At 41.9% G+C, this 25,409-nt stretch overlaps 1 protein-coding gene across 1 annotated transcript; it reads left to right on the top strand.

The window, feature by feature from the left end:
- Positions 1 to 2,532: 2,532 nt before the first annotated feature.
- SLC6A16 (solute carrier family 6, member 16) lies at positions 2,533 to 22,050 on the top strand. Its single transcript, XM_012643024.1, has 12 exons — positions 2,533 to 2,591; positions 2,698 to 2,884; positions 3,661 to 3,740; positions 16,084 to 16,250; positions 16,701 to 16,858; positions 17,053 to 17,179; positions 17,372 to 17,547; positions 17,748 to 17,858; positions 18,043 to 18,225; positions 20,255 to 20,456; positions 20,576 to 20,735; positions 21,867 to 22,050. Exons 1-12 carry the CDS (start codon positions 2,533 to 2,535, stop codon positions 22,048 to 22,050), a joined length of 1,794 nt encoding a protein of 597 aa, XP_012498478.1.
- Positions 22,051 to 25,409: the final 3,359 nt, after the last annotated feature.

Genomic DNA, 25,409 nt, shown 5'->3' on the forward strand with positions numbered 1-25,409 from the left:
TAAGGTGTATATGTGTATGTTTTACATTTATAAATATATATTTTTATCATGTTAAAGAAGCATCCATTAATTCCTAGCATGTTACTTAATTGTTTATCTTTTTCTTTTTTTGAGACAGGGTCTCACTCTGTCACTTGGTCTAGAGTGCAGTGCGTTATCATAGCTCACTGCAACCTCAAACTCCTGGGCTCAAGTGATTCTCCTGCTTCAGCCTCCTAAGTAGCTTGGACTACAGGTGTATGCCACCATGCCCAGCTAATTTTCTGTTTTTTGTAGAGACGGGGTCTCACTCTTGTTCAGGCTGGTCTCAAACTCCTGGCCTCAAACAATCCTACCTTGGCCTCTCAAAATGCTGGGATTACAGGCATGAGCCACCATGCCCAGTTATCAGCTTTTTTAAAACCAGGATTTTAATTTATTAATGAGTTCTGTTGTTGTTCTCTACCTCATTAATTTTTTTTAAAAAACAGCTTTATTGAGATTTAATTGACATGTCATACAATTCACCCATTTAAAGTGTACAATCTAGTGGTTCTTACTGTGTTCACAGAATTGTGCAACCATTACCACAATCAGTTTCAGAACATTTTAATCACACAGAAAAGAAACTCCATAAACTTTAGTAGTTGTTTCCCATTCCTCCCTGCACCTCCACCCCGCAGCCTCAGCCAAGCACTTATATACTTTTTGTCTCTATATATTCGCCTATTCTAGACACATTTTAAAAATACTCTTCCTATCTAACTGTAATTATATATCCTTTGACCAACATCTCCCTGCCTCCTGGCTAAACACCCAAGCCTCTGGTAACCACCATTCTACTCTCTGCTTCTATAAGATCAGATTTTTAGATTCCACACAAAAGTGTGATCCTGTGGTATTTATTTTTTCACACCTGGCTTATTTCACTTAATATGTCCTCCAGGTTCATCCAAGTTGTTGAAAATGACTGGATTTCTTTCTTTCCTTTTCTTTTCCTTCCCTTCCCTTTCCCTTCCCCTTCCCCTTCCCCTTTCCCTTCCCCTTTCCCTTTCCTTTCTTTCTTTTCTCACTCTGTCACCCAGGCTAGAGTGCAGTGGTATGTAGAGTACAGTGGTGCATAGCAGTGGTTCAGTAGTGTATGTGATATAATTTGCAGATTTTTTCTCCCTAGATATCTTTTATCAAGTTGAAGAAGTTTTCTTCTATTCTTAGTTTTCTGCGAATTTTTATATGAATTTATGCTGGGATTTTGTTAATACTTCTATAATTATTAAGAAAATTGTATATTTCTTCTATATTTTTGTTAACATGGTGAATCGATCTTTCCTTCAGTGTCTAATCTGCTATTGCTATCATCTGGTGAATATGTCATTTTAGATAGGGCATTTTTTAATTTCTAGAAGTTATACTGGTTCTTTTTGATCTTGTCTTTTTCTCTACTTATCAGGTTCATGTTTTAAAAAATATTTTAACATAGTTTTAATAGTATCTTTGGAAGTCCCCTTTCTCCTCTGCTTTTTTCTGTACTTCAGTTTTTGCCTGATAATTTCTTATTATCTTGTCAACATTTTTATTTTTAAAGAAGATTAAAAAAATATCGTCTAGCCTTTTAAATTATTTCCAATGAGAAAGTTGGTCCAAATATTTAACTGGCCTCTTACTAGAATAGTATATAGTATTTTATTTTCTAAAATGTGGTCAAACTCTACTTACTTTCCTAAAGCTTGTATTTTGCTCTTATCAGTAAATCTTTTTTTTTTTTTTTTGATGTAGGGTCTTGCTCTGTTGCCCAGGCTGGAGTGCAGTGGTGAGATCATAGCTCACTGCAGCCACCAACTACTGGGCTCAAGTGATTCTCCTGCCTCAGCTTCCTGACTAGCTAGACTACAGATGCGCATCACCATGCCCAGCTAATTTTTAAAAATTATTTTTTTTGTAGAGATGGAATCTCGCTATGTTACACAGGCTGGTCTCAAACTTGTGGCCTAAAGTGATCCTCCTACCTTAGCTTCCCAAAGTGCTGGGATTACAGGTGTGAGCCACCACACCTGGCCATCAGTAAATTTTGGCAAGCCTTCCATTATATTTCTTATAGAGCAATGAGCTGAGTTTTTAAGGATTTATAGGACTTAGCCAAGTGAAGAATAGTGATGGGAGTGGGGTTGGTGTTGGGTATAAGAGGGTATGGTGGGCCCCAAAACTGTAAGTAGTTAAATCTGGCCAGAACATGAAATGTGAAGAGGGTCATGGAAGAAGAGGCTGAAATGATCAACAGGGCTCACACCAAAAAGTCCAAGAAGCAGTTTCCCTCACATAGCACAACTACATGGGAACAAAATGCACATCATAGTCTAAGTAAACTGTGTTCTCTGACATTATGTAACATGAAGCTTAGAAGGTTCGCTTTTACCCACTAGTCTTAGAAGGGAGGGAGAGGAGAGGTAGACGATGAATAAGAGACTCCATCACTAGAGCAGAGCCCACAGAGTCCCCAAGAAAACTATAGAAAATGCTTCTTCTAGGATCCTCCAGGCACACCCAAACTAGTTCATGGCCCTGAAGGTGGATGTCTTCCAGGTTTCGTCCCAGGCTCTATCTTACCCACATCAGTAATGCCAGGCTAGTGATAACCTTTTTTATCTGGAAGATAAGGGGAAAGGAGGTCATCTCCTAAGGGGCCAGATGGTCCTATTTGATTCAACCCCCTGTCCCCAGGAATGTGGAAACACTCTCAAAGCTGATAGCCCTGGGGAAACTGCCTCCTGATGCCAGCCCCCCTGAGAACCTGGTTGATAACCCAACCTCTGTCTACAATAACTGGCTCAACAGCCTTCCCCAGCACATCAAGAGCATGGTCCTCAGTGAGGTGCCTGAGTGCAACACAGAGAATCAGTTTATGAAGGTCAGTAAAGATAGCCGAGGAAGGCCTGTAGTTCCTCAGAGTCTTCTGCACAATAGAAATTTTAGCTTTTATTAGCACCAGAAAAATCCGAGAAGCACAAGAATAACCTGCTGTTCCAATAATATTAACACAAAGAACTATAGCTTGCAGAATGCCGTTCCATGGATAATGCTAGGTGGATTGGTTTTCCATGTCAGAGGGTTAGCTTGAAGATCTGATTGTCTCAGTGACCCTGGGCTTTTAGGGAGTTTGCCAGGAAAGTTAGAACGTATCTTTGTCTGTATTTTTTGTTGTTATTGTTGTTAAGTTCAGTGACACTTTAACCTCCTGTTCTTTCTCTCCTTGCAGGTTAGGGAGGGCCCAAGCTTTGCATTCCTGTCCTTTATTGAAGGACTGTCATTCCTTCCTGGGTCTATCATCTGGTCTGTTATCTTCTTCCTGCTGCAGCTGGGCCTGGGAATGAGCACCACCATAGGGATCGTGCAAGCCATTATTCTCTCACTCCAGGACACCTTCTGTTCCCTCAGGAAATACATAAGGCTGCTCACAGGTACTCTGACCTATGGCCCTACTCCTAACAATGACCATGATCTACTGGAACTCTTACCCAGCTCTGGTCTATGACCTCCACTCAGGCCTTGTCACATAGCCAGACCTCTGACCTTGATCCAGATCCCATGTTTCCTCCAGCAGGCCTCTCTTTACTCATGTTCCTGTGCAGCCTCTTCTTCACTCGACCTTCAGGCATGTACTTCATCAGACTGCTGACTGAATAGTGGACAGTTCTCGCCATCATCATCATCATCATCATCATATTTGAAAACATGACCATAGCTTGGGCCTATGGCGCCAGGAGGTAATGTCGTAAGCCCAGGTTCCCACAAAGCATGGGACCATAGGAAAGGTTGACCCTTTCTTGTTACTTCTACTCTCACCCAGTTAGAGTGACATAGGGACCGTTAATTTCAGGGCCTTCTGGAAAATCTTTTTATTCGTTTGTTCATTTGACATATATTTTGAGTGTTTCATATGTGCCAGGCACTGTTTTGATCACCAGGGATACAGCATTGGATAAAACAACTATCCTTTTCTCAGAGAGCTTACATTCTAGTGGTGTAGATTGACAACAACCAAATTAACAAACAAAAATAAAGAATAAAATTTTCAAGAATAAAAATGATAAATGACAGGAGAAAATCAAAGGGTGAGGTAAGCTGATCAAAGTGGGAGTGTGTGAGGGCACTAATCAGGTAGGATGGCCTTTCTGATAAGGTGATGTGTGAGCAGCCTCCTGAATGAAATGAGCGAGGGAGCCATGATGAGATTTCAAGAAAGAGTGTTCCTAGCAGGGAAACAGGAAGTACCAAGGCCAGAGGAAGCATCATGCCTGGATTTTTTGAGGAACAAGCAAGTCAGAGAGGCTGGAATAGAATGGTAGGAGATGAGGCCAGAGAGATAAGGGAAAGGGAACAAGATAATCAGGGACTGGGACCTAGAAGACATAACTGTGGAATGGAAGTATATTCAAATAAAATACAAAGGACTTCTCAGCCTGTCTCTTTGCCAGGCTGGTGTGTGGACATTCAAGTGGTATAATTCAAAGGTCAAAGGCTCAGCATTTTTAAGTGATAGTGGTTCTTGGAGTCAGTTCACTCACTTATTAACTCACTCAACAAACATTTCTTGAGACTTTGTGTCAGGAAAGCTTTGTGGTACTAGAATATGAATGACTTATATTGAGCTCCTCCTCTTGAAGAGCGCAAAGTCCAAAGAGATAGACCTATACAAAAAGATAATCCTAATACAGGGTGGTAGGTTTATAGTAGAGGTAACCAGGGACACTCCAGGGGTACAGACGGTTGCTTAAGGATGACTAGAGACTTAGGGAAGGTGTCCTAGAGGAGTAGGTGCTTGAGCAGAGTCTGGACAGATGAATAGGCAGAGAAAAGGCGAAGAAGGAAGATTGGCATTCTAGACCAACAGATCCCACTCGTATAGTTATGGAGATTGAGAATGTGTATTAAAGAGACTGGAAATGTGGCTGAAAGAAACTAAGGTAAGTTCCCTGAGAGATGAGTGTTACTTTTTTTTGTCTGTGGTGTTCACAGCTGGATACCGAGCACCAAGAAGTGTCCCTGGCACATCATAAACATTCTCATATTCATGTGATGAATGAAAAGGACTTAGCCTTTACCCTGAGGGCATGGGATAGCCATGGAAGGTTCTTGAGCAGAAGAAAGATGTTTGAAAATTTTTCTAGGGTTGGGATGGAAGATAGACTGACTAGGAAGAAGATGAGAGAGGATGAGACTTGAGATGAATCAGAAGACTAGAGATGCAATAGAATATTTCAACAACACTAAGGTTGGGCTGCCACTGCCCTCAAGGCTGCGTAAGTCCTGACTGGGCCTCCTATGCTCTTGTGGCCCTTTCCCAGATTCCTTGCAGACATGACAGTCCTGTTGGGCCATCCCATCTCCCCCATCTGTGGTTGGCTGTGGTGATATCTGTGTCCAGTTGTGCTGCTAATCCTATTTGTGTCCCTCCTGATTCATCTTTGTATGAAAAACCTCACCTACGTGGCCTGGGACTCGAGCACTATAAGCCTCTCTCCCCAGGACCCAGATCCCCCTAGAGAGTGGGGGCAAGACCTTTCAATCCACTCTTGGCAGAAGAACCCAGTCATCTCATTCTGTGACTCCCTGAAGACTCATTAGTCCTCTGCCCTGATTCCCTCCAACTATTCTTCCCCTTCACAATACTTACTCTTCTACTGTGAACTTTGATGTTCTGAATGTTTTCCCATCTCTCCACAGTCAAAAGAGGTGCTTTGACAATACCCATCATGAGGACTGCTCTTGGTGATCACCATTTTTCTCATTGTCATATTCCCCATCCCTGTATACTTAATATATTGCCTCACCCAAGGGATTCCCTTCAGATCCAAGAGCCAGGAGGAGCCTCTGATATCTTCCAAATCCCTACTCCTAAGTGTCTAGATGACGCCCAGTAAAGAGGTCCAAGAGGAGAAAATTCTACAAGGTGATAAAACAAAGTACCAGTCAACCTGCACTGTGACATCCTAACTTCATTCATTTGGCTTGACATCACATATCCTTCAGAACAGATTGAACAGGCAACTCTTAATGTCAACTTGCAATTGTCGACGTCGCTGGATCCAGAACCACTTTTATATCTAAGGGGAGGGGCACTATGGGTCAGGGAGCCTGGCTTTGCAGGCCCCTACTGGGCCCCATCTTCCTTGGCTACCACTATCATTGTTTTCCTCCATCCCCTTCCTCAGTATACACACATGCACAACTCATATACACTACTGGTGACACCTACCAATCCTGCTGCTTCTGGTGTGTTTATCTCCTGGGTCAGAGCTGGAGGAATAATGCTATTGGTCAATAAATCAGTGCACTGGAACTACAAGCACTGGGTGTGAGCAGATCTTTTTTCTTTGCTATAGATATCTCAGGTGTTCAGTCTTCCCCTCACAAAGCTTCCATTCTTTCTAGAGCCAAATGTCTAGCCTTGGGTTCCTGCCCTTTCCTTGCCCTGGCAAATTCAGATGTTAGATTACTAGATGTGCTTTATCTAGGGGCTGGCTTTAGCCAAGGGAAACCTGGGAAATGGTGGCTTCAACAAAGATGGAAAGGATGTTAATGTGCTTGCTGAGACATGGTCATTCCATCACAGGTCTAAAAATTATTTTTAAAAAGAGGTTGCACCAGTGGTTTCAACACTGTGTTGTGGACTAAGTGCATCTGTGAGTCAATGCACAACCAGTTTGAAGAAGTACCAAGTTGTATTGCTGGGCCCACCAAGAGTCCCATAGCTGTTCAGTAAGAAACGTTGCTGGTTTTATCACGGGGCTAAATGAAATGAATTTTCCCAGCAGATGATAACTGAGTTGGTCTCTCAGAACTTGTGGGAAGTTGACGCCATAATAGAAGTGAAATACTTCCAAAAAGAAGATCGAGGCCTGTCAGCCACTGGGGATGGGGGCTGTGGGTAGAGGTGGTCGGAATTGCCAAAGAACCAGGGAATGGGTTTTCTTTAAATGCTCAGAGATCTCAGAGTTCAGATTGCTTAGGGCCCATGGGTAAGTTTCTGTGATAAAGAAAGGAAAAGAAAACACCCCCAACCATTGGTGGGGTGGATCTGGTGAACGGAAAGAGCAGAAGTTTCCGAAGTCTCTGGGCCTCTGAAGTCGCAGGCTCCTCAAGCTCAAAGATAGGAGGCTGGAGGGGGCGTAAACCCGTGTCATCGCCCATTGGCTCCTGTACCCTTGTAGCCCCGCCCCCTCACACTCGCTTCCCTCCCACCGAATCCAACCGATCTACCTGCTTGAAGACTCCTGCTATTGAGTCGAGTAAGGTGAGAATGGGAGAGAGAAGGCAGTGGCCTTTTCCTCACGGTCACATAGGCTAGGTCTTCAGCCTCCTTTGTTTGGGGAACCCAGGCGCTCGTCCTCCTTTCTGCCGCCCTACCCCCCCACCCGCACCAGTTCCAGCTTTGGAGATGGAATTTGTGAGAGGCTAAGGGCTTAGCGATAAACCGATGGGGATAGTAGAATGAAGACTTCGACGTTAAGTGTCTCCTCCCGCTCTAAATTTTTCTCTCCTGAGGCTGCTTGTTCAAAGTCCGTTGGCACCTACCACAAGGTTGTTTGAATTGGGACTATCCCACATTGCTGTAGGGAGTACTGATTGAGTGGTAGGAAGACTGATTGCTATCGTCAGTTTCCTAGCACCCCTGAGTGTGATCAGAGGATTTTCTTTTGGACTGCTGTCAGGAATCTGATCTTGTTTAACAAAATGGAGATAAATGTCTTGGTAGGGCATTCTTCCACGTCTTCACTTTTATGCCTCAGAAGAATGGTGTGAGATACAGGTATTGTCATCCTCAGTTTCCATAAGGAAACCCAGAAGAAAGAGAGGCTCACAGAGTGAACGAGGGGTACAGCCTGACAAAGATCGTTGTCTTCTGTCTTCTAGTTCTTTTATTTTGGAAATTTTCAAATACATACAAAAGAATAACATAATGAATTGCTACGTGCTCAGCAACCAGCTTCAGTAATGACCAACTCATGACTGGGCTAGTTTCATCTTTCCTCCCCCTACTGAACACCCCCCATTATTTTGAAGTAAATCGTAAATTTATCATTTCATCTGTAGATATGTCAGTAGGTATCTCTAAAAAATAAGAACGCTTTTTATAAAAACCCACAAACTGTAATCACACCTAAAACAAGAACTTATTTGACGTCATCAAGTATCCAGTCAGTATTCATATTTTACTGGTTGTCTCATAATTTCTGGTAGCTTTATCTTTTTTAACAGCTTCATTGAGACATTAATATAATTCACATACCATACAATTCACTCATTTAAAGTGTACAATTCAACGGCTGTTAGTATATTCACACATTTGTGCATCCATCACTACAGTCAATTTTAGTACATTTTCATTACTCCAAAAAGCAGCTCTACAGCCCATAGTTATCGCCTCTCCCTACTTCCCCAGCTACTCCCATCCCCCCACGTCCCCAGCTTTAGGCAACTACTAATCTACTTTCTGTCTCTATATAGATTTGCCTATTCTGGACTTTTGTATAAGTGGATTCATACAATATGTAGTCCTTTGCAACTGACTTCTTTTTCACTTAGCTTAATGTTTTCAAAATTCATCCATGTTTAGAATGTATCAGTACTTCATTTCCTTTTATTGCTGAATAATATTCCATTATATGGATACACCACATTTTATTTATCCATTCATCAGTTGATGGAAATTTTGTGTTGTTTCCACTTTTTTGGCTATTATGAATAATGCTGCTGTGAACATTCATGTAAAACTTTTCGTGTGGACATATGTTTTTATTTCTCTTGGGCATATACCTAGGTGTGGAATTGCTAGATCATATAGTAACTTTATGTTTAACTGTTTGAGGAAATGTCTCATATTTTTAAAAATTTTTTTGAATCAGCATCCAAATAAAATTCATATGTTGCAATTGTTGCTGTATCTCTTAAGACTTTTATCTATTGGTTCCCCCTCCCTCTTTCTTTCTCCCTTGCAATGTATTTGTTGACAAAACTGGGTTATTTATCCTGGAGAACTTCCAACCATGTGGGTTTTTCTGATTGCTTCCCTATGGTGTCATTTAACATATTCTTCTGTCCCCTATATTTCTTATACATTGGTAAGTCAATCAAGAAGTTGATTAGTTTGGGGTTCAATATTCTGGCAAGAATACTTCATGAATATTTTTATGTACTTCTATCAGGAAGCAAAAAAATTGTCTATTTGTGATCTTGGCAACCATTGATGATCATTGTTTAGACCCATGTATTCATTGGAAATTACAAAGTGGTGGTGCTCTTAAGTTGATCATTCCTTCTGTTTTTATTAGCTGAAATACTCCTGGAAAGAGAAACTTCTCATCAAACATTTGTTTCCCTGGCATACAGTCTGTACAGGAAAGGCAGAATAAATGTTGATTCATTCCCTTTAATAACCAGTTTGAAAAATGAGTTTGTTGCCTAATGTCATCCAAATATCATCACTGAAGTTTTTAAAAATATCATTATGAATTCATAGATTTAAATATAGTTGATGTATTGATCCCTTGCAGCTATTCTTATTGTTGCCCAAATCATCTCATCTTTGGACTCTGGGAGTCTTCAAGTTGACTCCTGAGTTCTTTTGACCCAGTGGTCTTTAATAATTTCCTTGCTTTCTGCTATGGCTGTATGGCCCAGAATTAACTTGTACATTTTGTGCCCAAGGTCTAAAATCAGCTTGTTTTTTCCCCAAAGGATACCAGGTTCCTTTGAATGGGAAATGGTATTTGGAGACCACGACTGTGTGCTGGAGTGTTAGTCGCTACAGCATTGATCATTGTTTCTAGGCCCTTTCAATAAGTAAACCTAGGAAATACTTTTTTCCCCAAGATAAAATACATCATAAATTCATACTCATTTTTTCTATTCAAGTTTAGGTCTATACAGTTTTTACTTAGCCTCTTGTATCTTATATTTATATCTTTTTCCTCTCATGTGGTCTGAGTCTTGCTGTTTATTATCCAGAAGTTGGTGTCCACAGGTGCCCTCACCTTCATCATTTCCAAAACTAAACTCATCAGTCCCTTATCAATTTTCCCATCTGCAAACCTGCATGTCCATCTGTGTTTCCACCTAGGCTTAAGGCAGGGTTTTAACATTGGTGGACCAAGAGCCTAGACGGGCAAATTGAGGCAAAAATCTCGGTTTTAGGACTCTACGTGGTAGGTTTTGTAGATATCTACAATGGAAATGCCCATATACCCTCTGACTAATTTAGGGATTCATGGGGACATCAAGACTAATTCCAGACCTACCCACGATGGTACTGTTGTTATAATCCCTGTCTTAAAGAGCTTTGTGGCCTGGTAGGAAGAACATAGCATTATTTGTTTGTTTATAAATGAGTGAACGAACGAATAAGACAGGGTCTTGCTCTGTGGTATGATCGTAGCTCACAGCAACCTCAAACTCCTGGGCTCTAGTGATCTTCCTGCCTCAGCCTCCCAAGTAGCTAGGACTACAGGCACGCACCACCATGCCTGGCTAATTTTTCTATTTTTTGGAGAGACAGGAGTCTCACTCTTGCTCAGGCTGGTCTCGAACTCCTGGCCTCAAGCAATCCTCCTGCCTTGGCCTCCCAAATTGCAAGGATTACAAGCGTGAGCCACTGCACCCAGCTATGGTTTAATTTTTATAAGTTTTAATTTTTTTAATTTAAATTAATTTTATTTTTAAATTGTCACATAATAATTGTACATATTTATGGGATACATAGTGATGTTTTGATATAGATAATGTAGAGTGAGCAGATCAGGGTAATTGGCATATCCATTATCTCAAGCTTTCATCATTTCTTTGTGTTGGGAACATTCAATATTCTCCTTCTGGCTATTTGAAACTACTTATTATTGTTAATTATAATCATCCTACAGTGGTATAGAATGCTAGAACTTATTCCTCCTATCTAGATGTAATTTTATTTTGTATCCTTTAACAACTCTTTCTCTATTCCTCCCTCCCCCTACCCTTCCAAGCCTCTAGTATCCTCGATGAGGTCAACCTTTTTTAGCTTTCACATGTGAGTGAGAATGTACAGTGTTTGACTTTCTGCACCTGGCTTATTTCACTTAACATGTCCTCAGTTCCATCCATGTTGCCACAAATGATAGGGTTTTCTTCTTTTATATGGCTGAATAGGATTCTGTTTTGTATATGAAGGCTGTCCAGAAAGTATCCGGCCATGTAATATGAAAAATACTATTAACAATGGCTGGATACTTCCCAGACAGCCCTCATATACCATATTTTCTTTATCCATCCATCTGTTGTTGGACACCTAGGTTGATTCCATGTCTCGGCTGTTGTGAACAGTGCTGAAATAAATATGGGGGTGCAGATGTCTCTTCAACATATTCATTTCCTTTCCTTTGGATAAATGCCCAGTAGTGGGATTGCTGGATCATGTGGTAGTTCTATTTGTAGTTATTTGAGGACCCTCCATACTATTCTCCGTAGTGGCTGTGCTTGTTTAAATTCCCACCAATGGTGTATAAGAGTTCCCTTTAGCCTGCATCCTCACTAGCATTTGTTATTTTTTATCTTTTTGGTAATAGCCATTTAACTGGGATAAAATGATACCTCGTGGTTTTGATTTCATTTCTCTGATTATTGGTGATGTTGAGCATTTTTTCATATTCTTTTGGCCATTTGTATGTCTTCTTTTGAGAAATTTCTGTTAAGATCATTTGCCCATTTTTTAATTGGATTGTCTGACTTTTTTTCTGTCGGGATGTTTGAATTCTTTGTATATTCTGGATATTAATCCCCTCTCAGATAAATAGTTTACAAAATATTTTCTCCCATTCTGTAGGTTGTCTTTTCACTATAATGATTATTTCCCTTGCTGTGCAGAGCTTTTTAGTTTGATGTAACCCCATTTGTCTATTTTTGCTTTTCTTGCTGCTTTTGAGGTCTTATTCGTAAAATCTTTCCCCAAATTAATGTCCTGAAGCATTGCCCCTATGTTTTCTTCTAGTAGTTTTATAGTTTCGGGTCTTACAGTCTTTAATCAATTTTGAGTTGATGTTTTGTATAGGATGAGAGGTAGGGGTCTAGTTTCATACTTCTGCATATAAATATCCAGGTTTACCAGCACTATTTATTGAAGAGACTGTCCTCTCCCCAATGAGTATTCGTAGTACCTTTGTCAAAATTTGGTTGGTTGTAGATACATGGATTAGTTTTTGAGTTCTCTATTCTGTTCCATTGGTTTAGATGTCTGTTTTTATGCCAGTACCAAGATGTTTTGGTTGCTATAGCTTTGTGGTATATTTTAGGATTTTTTTTTTCTGTTTCTGTGAAGAATATCATTAGTATTTTGGTAGGGATTACATTGAATCTGTAGATTGCTTGGGGTAGCATGGCCATTTTAACAATATTAATCCTTCCTATCTATGAGCATGTGATATCTTTCTATCTGTTTGTATCTTCTTCAATTTTGTTCATCAGTATTTTGTCATTTTTCTTGTAGAGGTCTTTTACCTCCATGGTTAAATCTATTCCTAAGTGTTTTATTTTTGGTGTAGCTATTGTAAATGGGATTGCCTTCTTGATTTTTTTTTTAGCTTCTTCTTGATTTTCTTTTTCAGCTAGTTCATTGTTCATGTATAGAAACTCTACTGATTTTTATATGTTGATTTTGTATCCTGCAACTTTACTTAATTTGTTTATCAGTTCTAAGAGTTTTGGGGTAAAGTATTTAGGTTTTTCTATATATGGGATCATTGTCTGCAAATAGGAACAATTTGACTTCCTCCTTTCCAATTTGGATGCCCTTTATTTCATTCTCTTGCCTGCTTGCTCTGGCTAGGACTTTTAGTACTATGTTGAATATGCATGGTGAGAGTGGGCACCCTTGTCTTATTCCAGGTCTTATTCCAGTTCTTAGTTCAAAGGCATCCTTGTCTTGTTCCAGTTCCATACTTACTTGACAGCCTCAGCATGATATTAGCTGTGGGTTTGTCAGATATGGCCTTTATTATGTTGAGGTACTTTCTACCTCTTTAGTTTATTGAGAATTTTTATCATGAAGGGATATTGGATTTTATAAAATGCTTTTTCTGCATCTATTGAGATAACCATATGGTTTTTGTCCTTCATTCTGTTGAGGTGATGTATTACATTTATTGATTTGCATACATTGAACCATCTTTACATTCCTGGGATAAGTCCCACTTGATCATAGTTTATTATCTTTTTGATGTGTTGGATTTGCTAGTCTTTTGTTGAGGATTTTTGCATATATGTTTATCAGGGATATTGGCCTGTAGTTTTCTTTTTGGTATCAAAACCAGGGAAAGACACAACTGATATCTTTGAAATTGTAGAATGAGTTAAGAAGAATTCCCTCCTTTTTAATTTTTTGAAATAGTTTGAGAAGAATTGGTATTAATTCTTTTTTAAAGGTTCAGTAGAATTCAGCAGTGACAATTTGACTATAATGTGCCTCAGAGAGGATCTGTTTGGATTCAATCTATTTGGGGTTCTTTGAGCTTCCTCAACCTGGATGTTCATCTCTCTCCCAAGACTTCGGATGTTTTCAGCTGTTATTTCATTAAATATACTTTCTACACCTTTTCCCTTTTCTTTGTCTTCTGGAACATGTATAAAATGAATAGTTGTTCACTTAATGGTAATCCATAAATCTTGTAGGCTTTCTTCTTTTTTATTCTTTTTTGTATGTGTGCGTGTCTGCCTGTGTTATTTCAAAAGACTTGTCTTCAATTTCAGAAATTCTTTTTTCTGCTTGGTCTAGTCTGTTATTGAAGCTCTAGATTGTATTTTTTAAATTTCATTCATTGAATCCTTCAGCTCCAGGATTGCTGTTTGGTTCTTTTTAATGATATCTATCTCTTTGTTAAATTTCTCTTCAAATCATGAGTTGTTTTCCTGATTTCATTGAATTGTCTGTCTATATTTTCTCATATCTCACTTAGTTTTCTTAATATTATTGTTTTGAATTCTTTTTATGGTATTTCACACATTTCCTTATGATTGAGGTCTATTACTGGGTAATTATTGTTTTCCTTTGAAAGTGTCTTTTTTTTTGTTTTTCATGTTTGATGTGTCCCTATGTTGATTTCTACACATCTGGTGGAAAGATAACCTCTTCCAGTTTCATGGAGGATGGAAAGACTTATTCACATGAATGGGTCTTGTGGTATCAGTTAGGTGGGATGGGTTGGCCTTGGTTTTAGGTGGGTGCAGTAGTATAGTCTCTGCGTAGTTTCTTCAGCTGTAATCCACACTAGTGATGTTTATAAGAGTCTCCGTGGCCTCGACTGAGAGAGTCTGTGGCAGTAGTAGCATGGCTTTATTGATGGTGAGCTCACTGGGCTATTTCTTGGGGTCATATATGTTCATGAGGTGAGTCAGCCAACTTGGGGTCTGGCTTGCTGAGGTTGAGACCATGGGGCTGTTACTCAAGCCAGGAGCACAGGCATGTGGTTGCTTAGCTGGCTTGGGAGCATGCCTGCCAGGGATGGCCCACAGGGCTTTTTCTCAGGCCTGGGATGTAGGCATAAGGCTGCTTGGCCAGCCTGGGGTACACCTGCCACCCTTGGAAGGTGTGGAACTGTTTCTCAGGCCCTCATTTCAGGTTCAGGGCCATTGGCCAGGCCTGGGGTGTGTCTGTGGGGTAGGGGCATTGCAGGGCACTTTCCCTGGCCCTGATTTTGGGTTCAGGGCTGTTGGCTGGGCCAGGGGTATGTCTGTAGGGCAGGGGGACTACAGGGCTGTTTCTCAGGCACTGAGAGTGGGCACATAGCAACTTTGCTGGCTTGAGGGCATATCAGTTCAGGTTCTAATCAGCCTCTGAGCAGAGGCTTGAGGGTCTCTTCTGTTTAGGGCAGGGCACATGGCCGTTTGGTCAGCTCAAGGGCAGGTTCATTCTGGGCAGGACTGCCAGAATGTTCCTCCCACTGGAAGTAAGGCAGCAGGGGCTGGGCCTAGGCTCTGCACAGCTGGAGTTGTGGTGTTCAGTCACCTGTGTGGGCTTGGCGGAACAAAGATGGATCCCCAATGTTGGAGAAGTGCAGTGGCTACTGGTGTTCAGAGCAGGGTGTACTCCAGAGGTATATCTGGTCTCAAGATGGTGCCACGCTGTAGCAGTTTGGCTCACAGTGAGTGCATGGAAGAGTGGGGAGTACACACCTTGTCCATCCTAATCCTGGGCTGTGTGAATTCCCAGCAGCTCTCCAAACTGGGCTCAGGGCTTGTGAGGACAATGAGATTCTCCTGTAATAAGGACTTTAGGTGTTTGTGGTGGCAATGGGGTCTGGTGGGGATCCTCTGCTTACCTTTTCCCTGCAAAAGGAAGTCCCTCCTGACTCTGAGCAGATCTGATCTGGGCATGGCCAATGGAGTTGCAAAGGCTGGGTTCCTTCATGCTGCCCTCTTGGACTTCCAACCGCCACAGGCGCCTCTCCACTTTCCCTCTGCATTCCAACACTCTCCCTTCAATACTCTAGTCAAATCTTAACTGTTTATTCATTGCCTTGGTTCTTCCTTGTGGAGGGGATGAGCACCAGACATCTCCAGTCAGCCATCCTGCTGATGTCACTTCTGTAGTTTTAAATTTTACAGTTTTTTGTAAAGATCTTGCTCATCTTTTGTTAAAAATTATCCCTAGGCATTTAATGTCCTTTGGTATTAAATTGTTTTTAAATTCTTATTTTCTAGAGGCAGGAAGATTCTTGGTATTTTGGGGCATATGTTCTTATCCACATAGCCTTGGGTTGGGGAGGCCTCTGGGGTTCTTGTATGATTAATCTTGTCTTTCCTTAGCTCATACACCTAAAGTCTACAGTCCTTGATGTCCTTACATTTGACAAGGAATGAGGCCCCATCACTGCAGAAGCAGGAACTGGAGGCTACCCAGGATCATAAAATCATGAAGGCCCAGAATGTGAAACCCCAGATGTCTAGACCTTCATATTCTAAGTCTGATATTACCTGGGCATCTCCGTCCTTGGAGGGGGAGTTATTGCCTACTGAGTCATTGGCTGAGGATCGACATAAATTGGCCATCAGTCTGTCATCATACATTTTGTCTAATGAATATAGTGAAGAAGTACTGAAGACCCTAGACAAAGATGAGCCAAAGGATGAAGGCCCCTCGGAACGACCATCCTGGGCCAATAAAACTGAGTACCTTCTGGCCCAGGTGGGATTCTCTGTGGGGCTGAACACCATCTGGCGCTTTCCTTATCTGTGTTTTCACAACGGAGGTGGTAAGCCTGGGTACCAGGATTCATGGACCTCATAAGGGGGTGAGGAAACAGAGGCCTGTCCTGGCTGCTCTGGAGTCTCTGAGATATCTCTGAAAGATGTGGGGACAGAGGATTTGGGATCCTGACTGGGGAAGGAAAGAGGTACCTGAATACCCAGGACCTTTTGGAGGGTGGGGACAGGGTATCTGAACACTTAGGTTCATGAGGACGGTAGGGCTGAAAGCATGGGTCAGGTGTAGGGGTGGAAACTAGCTATCCAGGTCTTCCACAAATTGGGGGCCAGGGAACTGGATACTTAGGGCTATGAGGAATGTGAAGCAAGTGAGCCCCTGATGCCTATGGCCCTTAAGGATGTTGCTGGTGGGGAGTGCATGTCCCTGGACCCTTGAAGAAGTCTAGACACTAAAAGGCCGTATAGTGCTCACAACTCCTCCTGAATCCTCTTCACAGGCAGTTTTATCATCATCTATGTCCTCATGCTGTTCTTCCTTGGAGTTCCTCTTCTCTTCCTGGAGATGGCAGCTGGCCAGAGGCTGCGTCAGGGCAGCATTGGTGTATGGAAGATCATCAGCCCCTGGATTGGTGGTGTGGGGTATGCCAGCTTCACGGTGAGGAGCCCTGGGTGGCCCAGGCCTATCCTTTACACCCTACTCCATCCCAACCCTCATTCTGGAATGGGTCCCATGACTTCACCTGCATTATTAGTCAAGTCCCTTCAGTTCCCCAATCCTCAGGTCAAATTCTGTCCCTTCTGCTGGCCCAGCTATTTTCCCCTGCCTTCAGAATTCTTCGTGGTCCCTAGGTATGCCTCATCGTGGGCTTGTACTACAGCATGCTCATGGCCTGGAGTCTCTTCTATTTGGTTCAGTCTTTCCAGTCCCCACTGCCTTGGTCATCATGCCCCTCACTGAGGAACAGCAGTGATTTTGGTGAGAGGAGTGGGAAGAAAAGGGCAGGTGGGAGGGCTGAGAAAAGAACTGGGTGATGAAGAAGGAAGAAGGATCACTGAGAGAAGAGGGATGAGCAGGAAAATAATGAAATGGGATTGGAAGCAGGGGGTGGATGTAAAGAAGGGGGAGGCACTTGGCCCTGCAGTTTCCTCCATGGCCAGTTCACCTCAGATCCTGAATGTGCACGGACGACATCCACCACATACTTCTGGTACCGGAAAATGTTGAAGGCCACAGATGAAATTGAGATGGGTGGGCTACCAATCTTTCATCTCAGTGTGTCTCTCTTTGCGACCTGGTTACTTATCTGCATCTCCATGATGAAAGGGCCCAGGTCCATTGGGAAGGTGAGTCACCCCCTAACTTACTAATCTGATAGACCCTCTAGTGTCTAAGAGCCTCTAATATTCTCCTAACTTTGATGCCTGTAGATCTCCCACTCCTCACTCCTTTTAATCTGACCTCTGAGTCCCAGTGGTCATTGAACCTGCTATCCCCAACTTTTGCCTTTGCTGAACTCTCTTTCTGAATCTTACTTTCTACCCAGATGCTGTATGTCTTAGTTCTTCTTCCCTACTTCATCCTTTTTGGTCTCCTTGCCCAGACTCTACAGCTGGAAGGTGCCATTTTTGGTCTCAAGACTTTGTTAGCTACCAAGGTGAGGTGTCCCCTATCCTTTAATTCTCTAATCCCAATGGGGGTGTCAGGGACAGAATGGTTACCAGTCTAATAGAAGCCCTCCTAGCTCCCTCTTTCATACCCTTCTTCTCATCTTTCATCTCTATCCTGGTTTACCTCTCCTGCCTTTATATCCCTGTTTGTATGATACTTCTCTCTCTCAGGTAACAGACCTGTACTCTATGGAACTGTGGCGCTGGACAGGAAACCAGGTCTTTTTGTCCATGGGCCCTGGCTTTGGCAGCTTCACTGCAATCAGCTCATATGTCCCTCGGTCCAACAACTGTATCAGTGATGCCTTTGCTGTGGCTTTTCTCAACTTGGTCACCTCAATGACTGCCACGTTGGTTGTATTTTCCATCATAGGCCACTGGGCCACAGTGAACACCCAAAAATGTTACCAGAAGTGAGCCCAATTTTTCATATGGAGATCTTCACAAAGACCTCTTAGAAAGAGCATCACAAAGAATGTCTTAGAGACAGCCCACAGAACACCAGTCTAGACCCCCATCCCTCAGGAATGTTGACTCAGTCAATATAAAGCCCTCAAATTGGAGCATCTGAAACCTTAGAATCTCTTCAACTCTATTTCAGAGCTGCCCTTCTAATCTAGGAAATCCCCAAACTTAGAGGTTTTTAAAGGTGTGTTTACCCCGTTCTTAACTGGGGACTACCACTGAAAAACTAAGGAATACCTTCAGCTAAACCATTAGACAAAAAAGGGGCCCATAGAATGGGAGCTCGCATAGCCTACTCATTCCCCATTTTCTTCTCCTATGACATTCATTCCAAAAATATTTATCAGATATTTATAAAACATTTCCTACCTACCAGCCCCTGTGTTGAGTTCTGGAAATATAGCCAATGATGCATCAGATAACCATCCCTGCCCTCAGGAAAATCACAGTCTTTTGTGGAAGCAGATACTAAACAGATAATTACAAACTAGATGAGAACTGGTAGTAGGGGTGATAGGGAGACACAGGGAAGGGAACCACTAACTGCCTGGAACAGCCAGAGAAGGCTTCTTAGTGGAAACAGTCAAACCCGAGCTGAATTTATCTCCTAAAAAATAACCAGTACTAGTATTCTTTCAAATATTTCCCATTTCTATCCTATATATAAAAACATACCATCTTCAAAGAAAGAATCATACCAAACTACTTTTCTGCAGCTTGTCGGTTTGCCCTTTTGCAAATAGATCTTTAACAGCTTTTTCATGACAATAAATAGAGTTCAGTGAGCTGAGTAAGAATTTTTAGAAATTGGCCATATGGAGAATGACTGCAGGGCTAGAGTTCAGGTGGAAAGTTCTAAGCAGAGAGAGCATCATGTACCAAAGGTATTGATACAAGAGAGAGCATGGCAAGTTGAAGAAGGTTTAATAGTTGAGAATGGCTGAAGAATAGAGAGCGAAGAGAATGGTGGGGAAAGATGTGATTGAAGAGGCCAGCAGATCAAGAAGCAGAGAAGCTTTAGTGTTAACCCCGGGATTATCTAGTGGTAGGTAAGGGTCCTAAAGCCCTCAATTATACTGTCGGAAAGGCACTTCTGGGAGTTCATTTAAGTCAGAAATTCTCCAGCCTCACACAGACACCTTTGTAATTATGAAAGTAGGTGGCAGGCAGGCAGTATACACTAGGATCCTGGAGACCTGGGTTTCAGTGCAGGCTCTGCCTTAACCACATCAAAAACTCTAGGCCACTGATTTCCCTTCTGATCTGGAGAATAAAGAAGGAGAAGTTGTCTTATAGGGCCCAATGGTTTTATATGAGTCCGTTCCTTCCGCAGTAATGCCGACAGAGTGATGAAACTGGTAGCAGCTAGAATGCTGCCTTCTAAGGCCCAGCCCCCGGATAGTCTGTATCACCATCCAAACCTTGTTTATCCAAGGTGGTTCAATAGCCTTGCTGAACAAGTCAAAAGCGAGGTCCTACAACAATCGACTGATTGCAACTTAACTTGGCAATTGGAACAGGTAGGTAAGAGTTAGAGATGGGGCCCTGGAATTCCCCAAAGTCCCCAGTGTACCAAAAACTTCAGCTTTCCTTAGTGTGTGCATAGAATCCAGAAAGGCAATTCTCAACAGCACACTGGACAGCCAACACCAAGGATCATGGTGTTCTTTTGTGATAAAGCTATTGTGGCCTCTTTAGCACCAACCACTACAGTTAACATAAGCCTATTCACCCCAACCCAAAAGAGTTGCTAGACCCAACTATCGTAAGAAGAAGTCCCCATGCTTCAAGGCCAAATGAGTGTAGTAATGTCTATTAACAGTACTGTTAAACAGTTTCCTAGGGGAAGGGACAGGAATGGAGTTAAGAGTCTCTATGCTGAGCCCAGCGCCCTCACCATTCCTCCCTTCACTCGTAGGCTATGAAGGGTCCAGGTGTGACATTTGTGGCATTTACCAACCTCATCTCTGTGCTTCCTGGACCCACCTTATGGGCCATCATCATCTTCCTGCTGCTGGTGAACCTGGGGATGAGCACCATGATAGGGATTATTCAGGGCATCATTATCCCTCTCCAGGACACGTTCTCTTCCCTCAGGAAACATACGAAGCTGCTGACAGGTAACCTGACCTATGACTTTACTCCCACCTAAGGCTGTTATTTAGCTTAACCCAACTGGGTCTCTTACATAGGCCAGCTTGAATTCTGACCTTGATCCAAACCTGATGTTTTCCTCCAGTGAGTGTCTGCGTGCCTATGTTCCTGGGTAGCCTCATTTTTGCAAGGCCCTCGGGCAGCTACTATGTGAATCTGCTGGATGATTACTGGTCATCTCTGCCCCTCTTCTTCATTATCATCTTGGAGAATGTGTCCATGGCCTGGATCTATGGGGCCAGGAGGTATGTCCCAAGCCCAGAAGTCTCCCACCATGTACCCATACAGCTAGGGTCTGTAGGGAGAATTGGCCTTTTCCTTGCTCCCTCTGCTCTTACTGCTAGATCTCTGATCTCAGGGCTTAGAAAAAGCCCTGCAGGGAAGAAAGGAGAAAGGCATGGGCTGCTTCCTAGAGAAAATAGCTATGAAATGGTAAAGTGTTGAGCAGTCCATATCAAGTCCAGGGAGCTCTTGAGCCCTATTTTTAACCAGAGTAGTGTGGGCTTCTAAAACACATAGTCTCTTGCTTCTCAAAATGTGGTCTGTGGACCAGCAGCGTTGGTATCATCTGGAAGCTTATTACAAATGTAGACTCCTGGGCTCCACCCAGACCTTTGAGTCTGTATCTGCGTTTTATCAAGATCTTCAGGTGACTTACATGCACACTAATGTTTGAGAAGCACCATGTAGTCCAAGGGTGGCAGCATTTCTAGTGGTTCTTGGCATCGGTTTGTGCATTCATACACTCATTCATTCTCACATATTTTTTAGGGCCTCCTATTGCCAGGCTTGGGATCCTGGGGTGAATTATATTTAGTTTCTGCTCTCAGAATGCACAGTCCAAAGAAAAAGACATATGTAAGCAGATCCCTGGGCAGGGTGGTAAGTCTATAACAGAGGTAGCTGAGGGCACTCTAGAAACAGTTATCTAAAGAAGTATGAAGAATCAGGCAAAGTATCTTAGAGGAGGAGATTCTTGAGCAGAGTCTGGACAGATGAATAGTTGGTCAAGGGAGAAAAAGAGAGAAGGGGATTCTAGGCAGAAGGAACCCAACTTGCATTTGTATTGAGGTTAGGAAGGTACACCAAAGAAAGCTGGATGTATGAGCTGGAAGAAACTACCTTTAGAAACCTAGCATTTTTCCTGAGGATGATGGGGGAGAAAAGTGTTTTTTAACAGAGACCAGATTGGAAAGGGACAAATTAGAGGCAAGAAGACTGGTTGTGGAGGGGTTGTGGAGGTGAACAGAAAGTTCTAAGAAATGTTAAAGGCTTTTGCCCAGGCTAGGCTTGGGCTAATCCCCCCTCCCCCAACCCTTGCAAGGCTGGGAAAGTCTTGAACAGGCCTCCCAAAGTTGTGTTGTCCTTCCTCCTAGGTTTCTTGCAGACATGACAATCCTGTTGGGCCGCTCTATCTCCCCCATGTATCGTCGGCTGTGGTCCTTTCTGTCTCCATTTGTGCTGCTAATCCTGTTTTTGTCCACCCTGGTTCATCTTTGTGGGAAGGATATCACCTATATGGCCTGGAACTCAACCGCAGTGAGCCTCCCTCCCCAATAGAATCCCCTAAGGAGTGGGTACCACACCTATCAATCCACTCTTGCCTCTAGGACTCACTCATAATATTCCCTGATTCCCTGGGGGTTCAGTTATCTAGTCTCTTGCCCTAGCTCATCTCCCACCCCTACACTCTGAAGCCTTCCACTTCAGAGAACCAAGGCATTCTAAACCTTCTTCTTTCTCCACAGTCAGATGAAGAGGTCCAAACCTATCCATCATGGGCTAAATTCTTACTCGTAGTTCTCATCATCGTGACCATCTTGCCCATCCCTACCTACTTCTTGTACATCCTCATTAATGTGACTTTCCCAGTCTGCATCCACAGTAGGGCCACGGCTGTCTTCGAACCTGAAGATAAAATTAACTCACAGAAGTCTCGTCCATGGATTCAGGAAAGGCCGAGTCCCAAAATGATGAATAAAATGGATAAATAGCCAGGGGGAAAACTTTCTACCATATGAGTAGTTCCTCTTAGAAATAAAGACTTGGTTCATTAGGCATAACATCACCTCTTTTTCAAAGTGGGACTCCCTGGCTGGCAAGTTGACATTAGAAGAGAGAAACATGGCAGCTGTTAATGTAACTGGACCCAAAGACCTTTTATTCTCCTGGATTGAGAATGTTTTTCTGGCCCGATGGGGACTAACACAGCAGTCATTTCCAATATTGCCAACACTTGCTCTCACCAGACCCATACTAATGGTGTTTTTTGACTTTCAGCATTTGATTGATGGTGACTGCTGATACTACATCTTGTAGGCTGCCTTCCTCTGGGAGTTGGTCTGTGCTACATCTGGTCCGTGCTATGTCTGGTGCCTATGAAACTAGGGCAAAAATGGTGCTGGTAAATAAATCAGTTCAGTTGAACCTTACTTTTGTCATTAAAAATCATACAACTCCCAGTCATACCTCCACTGGCTTTGTTAAATTTAAATGCTAGAATCCCAGGTCCTCTCTACCTAGTGCTTCCTATAAGTAAACTGAACCAGGTGGAGGGAACTCTCTCAGAAAACAGCAGATTGACTGATTATGGCAAAGTGGCTAACTACCTGCTAATTGATGACCTCCTCATATAGCTCTTAAATCCTTGGGGTAGTTGATTACTTTACCAAGTGTCTTAAAACTTTACTTAGCATCATATATTTTTACTAAGACTCTTTTTAATAAGAGCCTGGAGGAAGGGTATTTGGTAGGGAATGGGAGGGAAAATAGAAGCTGACTGGAAAGATTGAATAAAATCCAAAGAGGACTTCATTTCGTTCAATATGACAATAATATAAGGTAAACATAACACTTCCTATTATAAGACACTTAAATGTAACATGAAATATATTTCAAGAATCTTCTTAAATGCATAGATGAAGTTACAAAAAGTTAAGGGAAATCCTCAGGAGGACAAAAATTAAGCCCAAGCTTGAATTCAGATAAGTAAGCAAGTATTGAAGCTAGTAACCACTTTGGGGCAATTGCCACTCTCTTGTAACTTAGAGATTTTGGTTTTAAAGGCTGGGTGAAGACAAAGCCTTGGGTCCATGTAAAGAAAGGAAACCCTCATCACAAAAATCTACAGGGCTATAACCTTTGTGGAAGAGTGACATAACAAGAAAATAAATATATATCTTGGTCCTGTTTCTGAGACGGGAAATATTGTCTCTTTTGAGAATCTATAGCCCTAAGCCCCAAGTCTCATATGGGACTTGGGTTCAAATTCACACAATATTCATAGTCTGAAAAATCCACTTTGAGGTTAATATAAAAGGTCCCTGGTGAATAACACCTTTCCTCTGGCACCAGTCATAAGTAAATATAAATAATCTGTATCAGGCCTCATAGAATTCCCACAGATAAACTCTCAATGAACATGAGATAATAAAAAGAAATCACAAAACCACAAGGAAACAAGGCACCATAAGGGAGAATTAGCAAAATCAAAAAGTAGCAGAATCAAACCTGTAAGATCTAATATATGAAGATTATCAGGTACATAATATAAAATAAATATGCTTAACATATTCAGACAAAAAGAGGGAATTGAAATTAAGATTAAGGAGCAATAGATTCTCAAAAATGACCAGGGTATTTGAAAAACAAACCAAAAAGAACTTTTAGAAATGAAAATTATGATCACTAAGATTAAAGGCCTCAATAATGAATTAAACAACTGATTAGAAAACTATGAAGACAGAATTCGTGAACTGGAAGACAAATCTGAAGAAATCTGTAGAATGTAGCACAGAGAAGCTGCAGGATTAAAAATATGAAAGACTAAGAGCCATGGAAGACAGTGGGAGAAAGTCCAACATATATTTAATTCCAGAAAGAGATAACAGGAAGACTAGGAGAGAGGCAATAAGCAAAGAGAAAAAAGCTGAATATTTTCCAAAATTGAGGAAAGATACAAATCCTTGGGCTGAGGAAACACAACAAATCCAAAGAGTGACAGATAAAGGAAACCGCAGCACACACAAAGTAGAAGATCTAAAAAGAAACCAGGCATAAAAGACATTACCTACTAAGGAATGTCAATAATCTCACAGCTGTTTTCTTATGAGTAGCAAGAGAAACCAGGAGATAGTGGGAAAGTATCTTCTAAGGGGTGATGGAACGTGACTGTCAACTTAGAATTATAAATCTAGCCAAACTATTTTTCAAGAACAAAGCAAAATAGAGGTATTTTCACACAAACAAAATAGCTTTCCACCCACAGATATTTGGTAAAGAATACTTTAAGAGAAGGAAAATGATCTCAGAAGGAGGATCTGAGACCTGGGACAGAAGGAATGCTGAGTCAAGGAAATGTTGATAATATGCATACATGTAAACACACATTGACTCTATAAAGCAACAATTACAATGGTTAATTCGTAGGCTTGAAAAAATGAGAACTAAAATTCTGGAATAAGAATAACACGTGAGCTTGAAATAGAGTTTTCATTTCAGGACGATAAACACAGTGTTAATCTTTAGACTTTGATAAGATGTGTGTTTAAATTTCAAGGGTAAGTACTAAAAAAGATAGGAAAATATATAATTTCTATAATAGTTAAGGTAAATAATGCTAGCTTCTCTAATAGATAAAGTACAAAACCTCACCCAGTCAAATTTTATTTCCTGCTTGTATCAGAGTATAGTACAGTATGGCCTGCACTGGGGGTGGAGACGCTCTTCTTCATTCAGTCATTGAGTAACCCAGACTTCTTCCATCTTGAGGCTCTTTCGTCCTCTAAATTCTGAGGTCCTCGCTACTGAGTTTCTGGATAGTAAAAGAAAATGGGTTTTATGGGTTAGGTCTGAAAGTGGAGCACATCACTTCCGTTGGCAGTCCGTTGGCCAGAACAAGAAGGCTGGAAGGACAGAAT

Source organism: Propithecus coquereli, unplaced genomic scaffold (genome assembly GCF_000956105.1).
Source record: "Propithecus coquereli isolate 6110/MARCELLA unplaced genomic scaffold, Pcoq_1.0 Scaffold193, whole genome shotgun sequence".
NCBI lineage: Eukaryota > Metazoa > Chordata > Mammalia > Primates > Indriidae > Propithecus > Propithecus coquereli.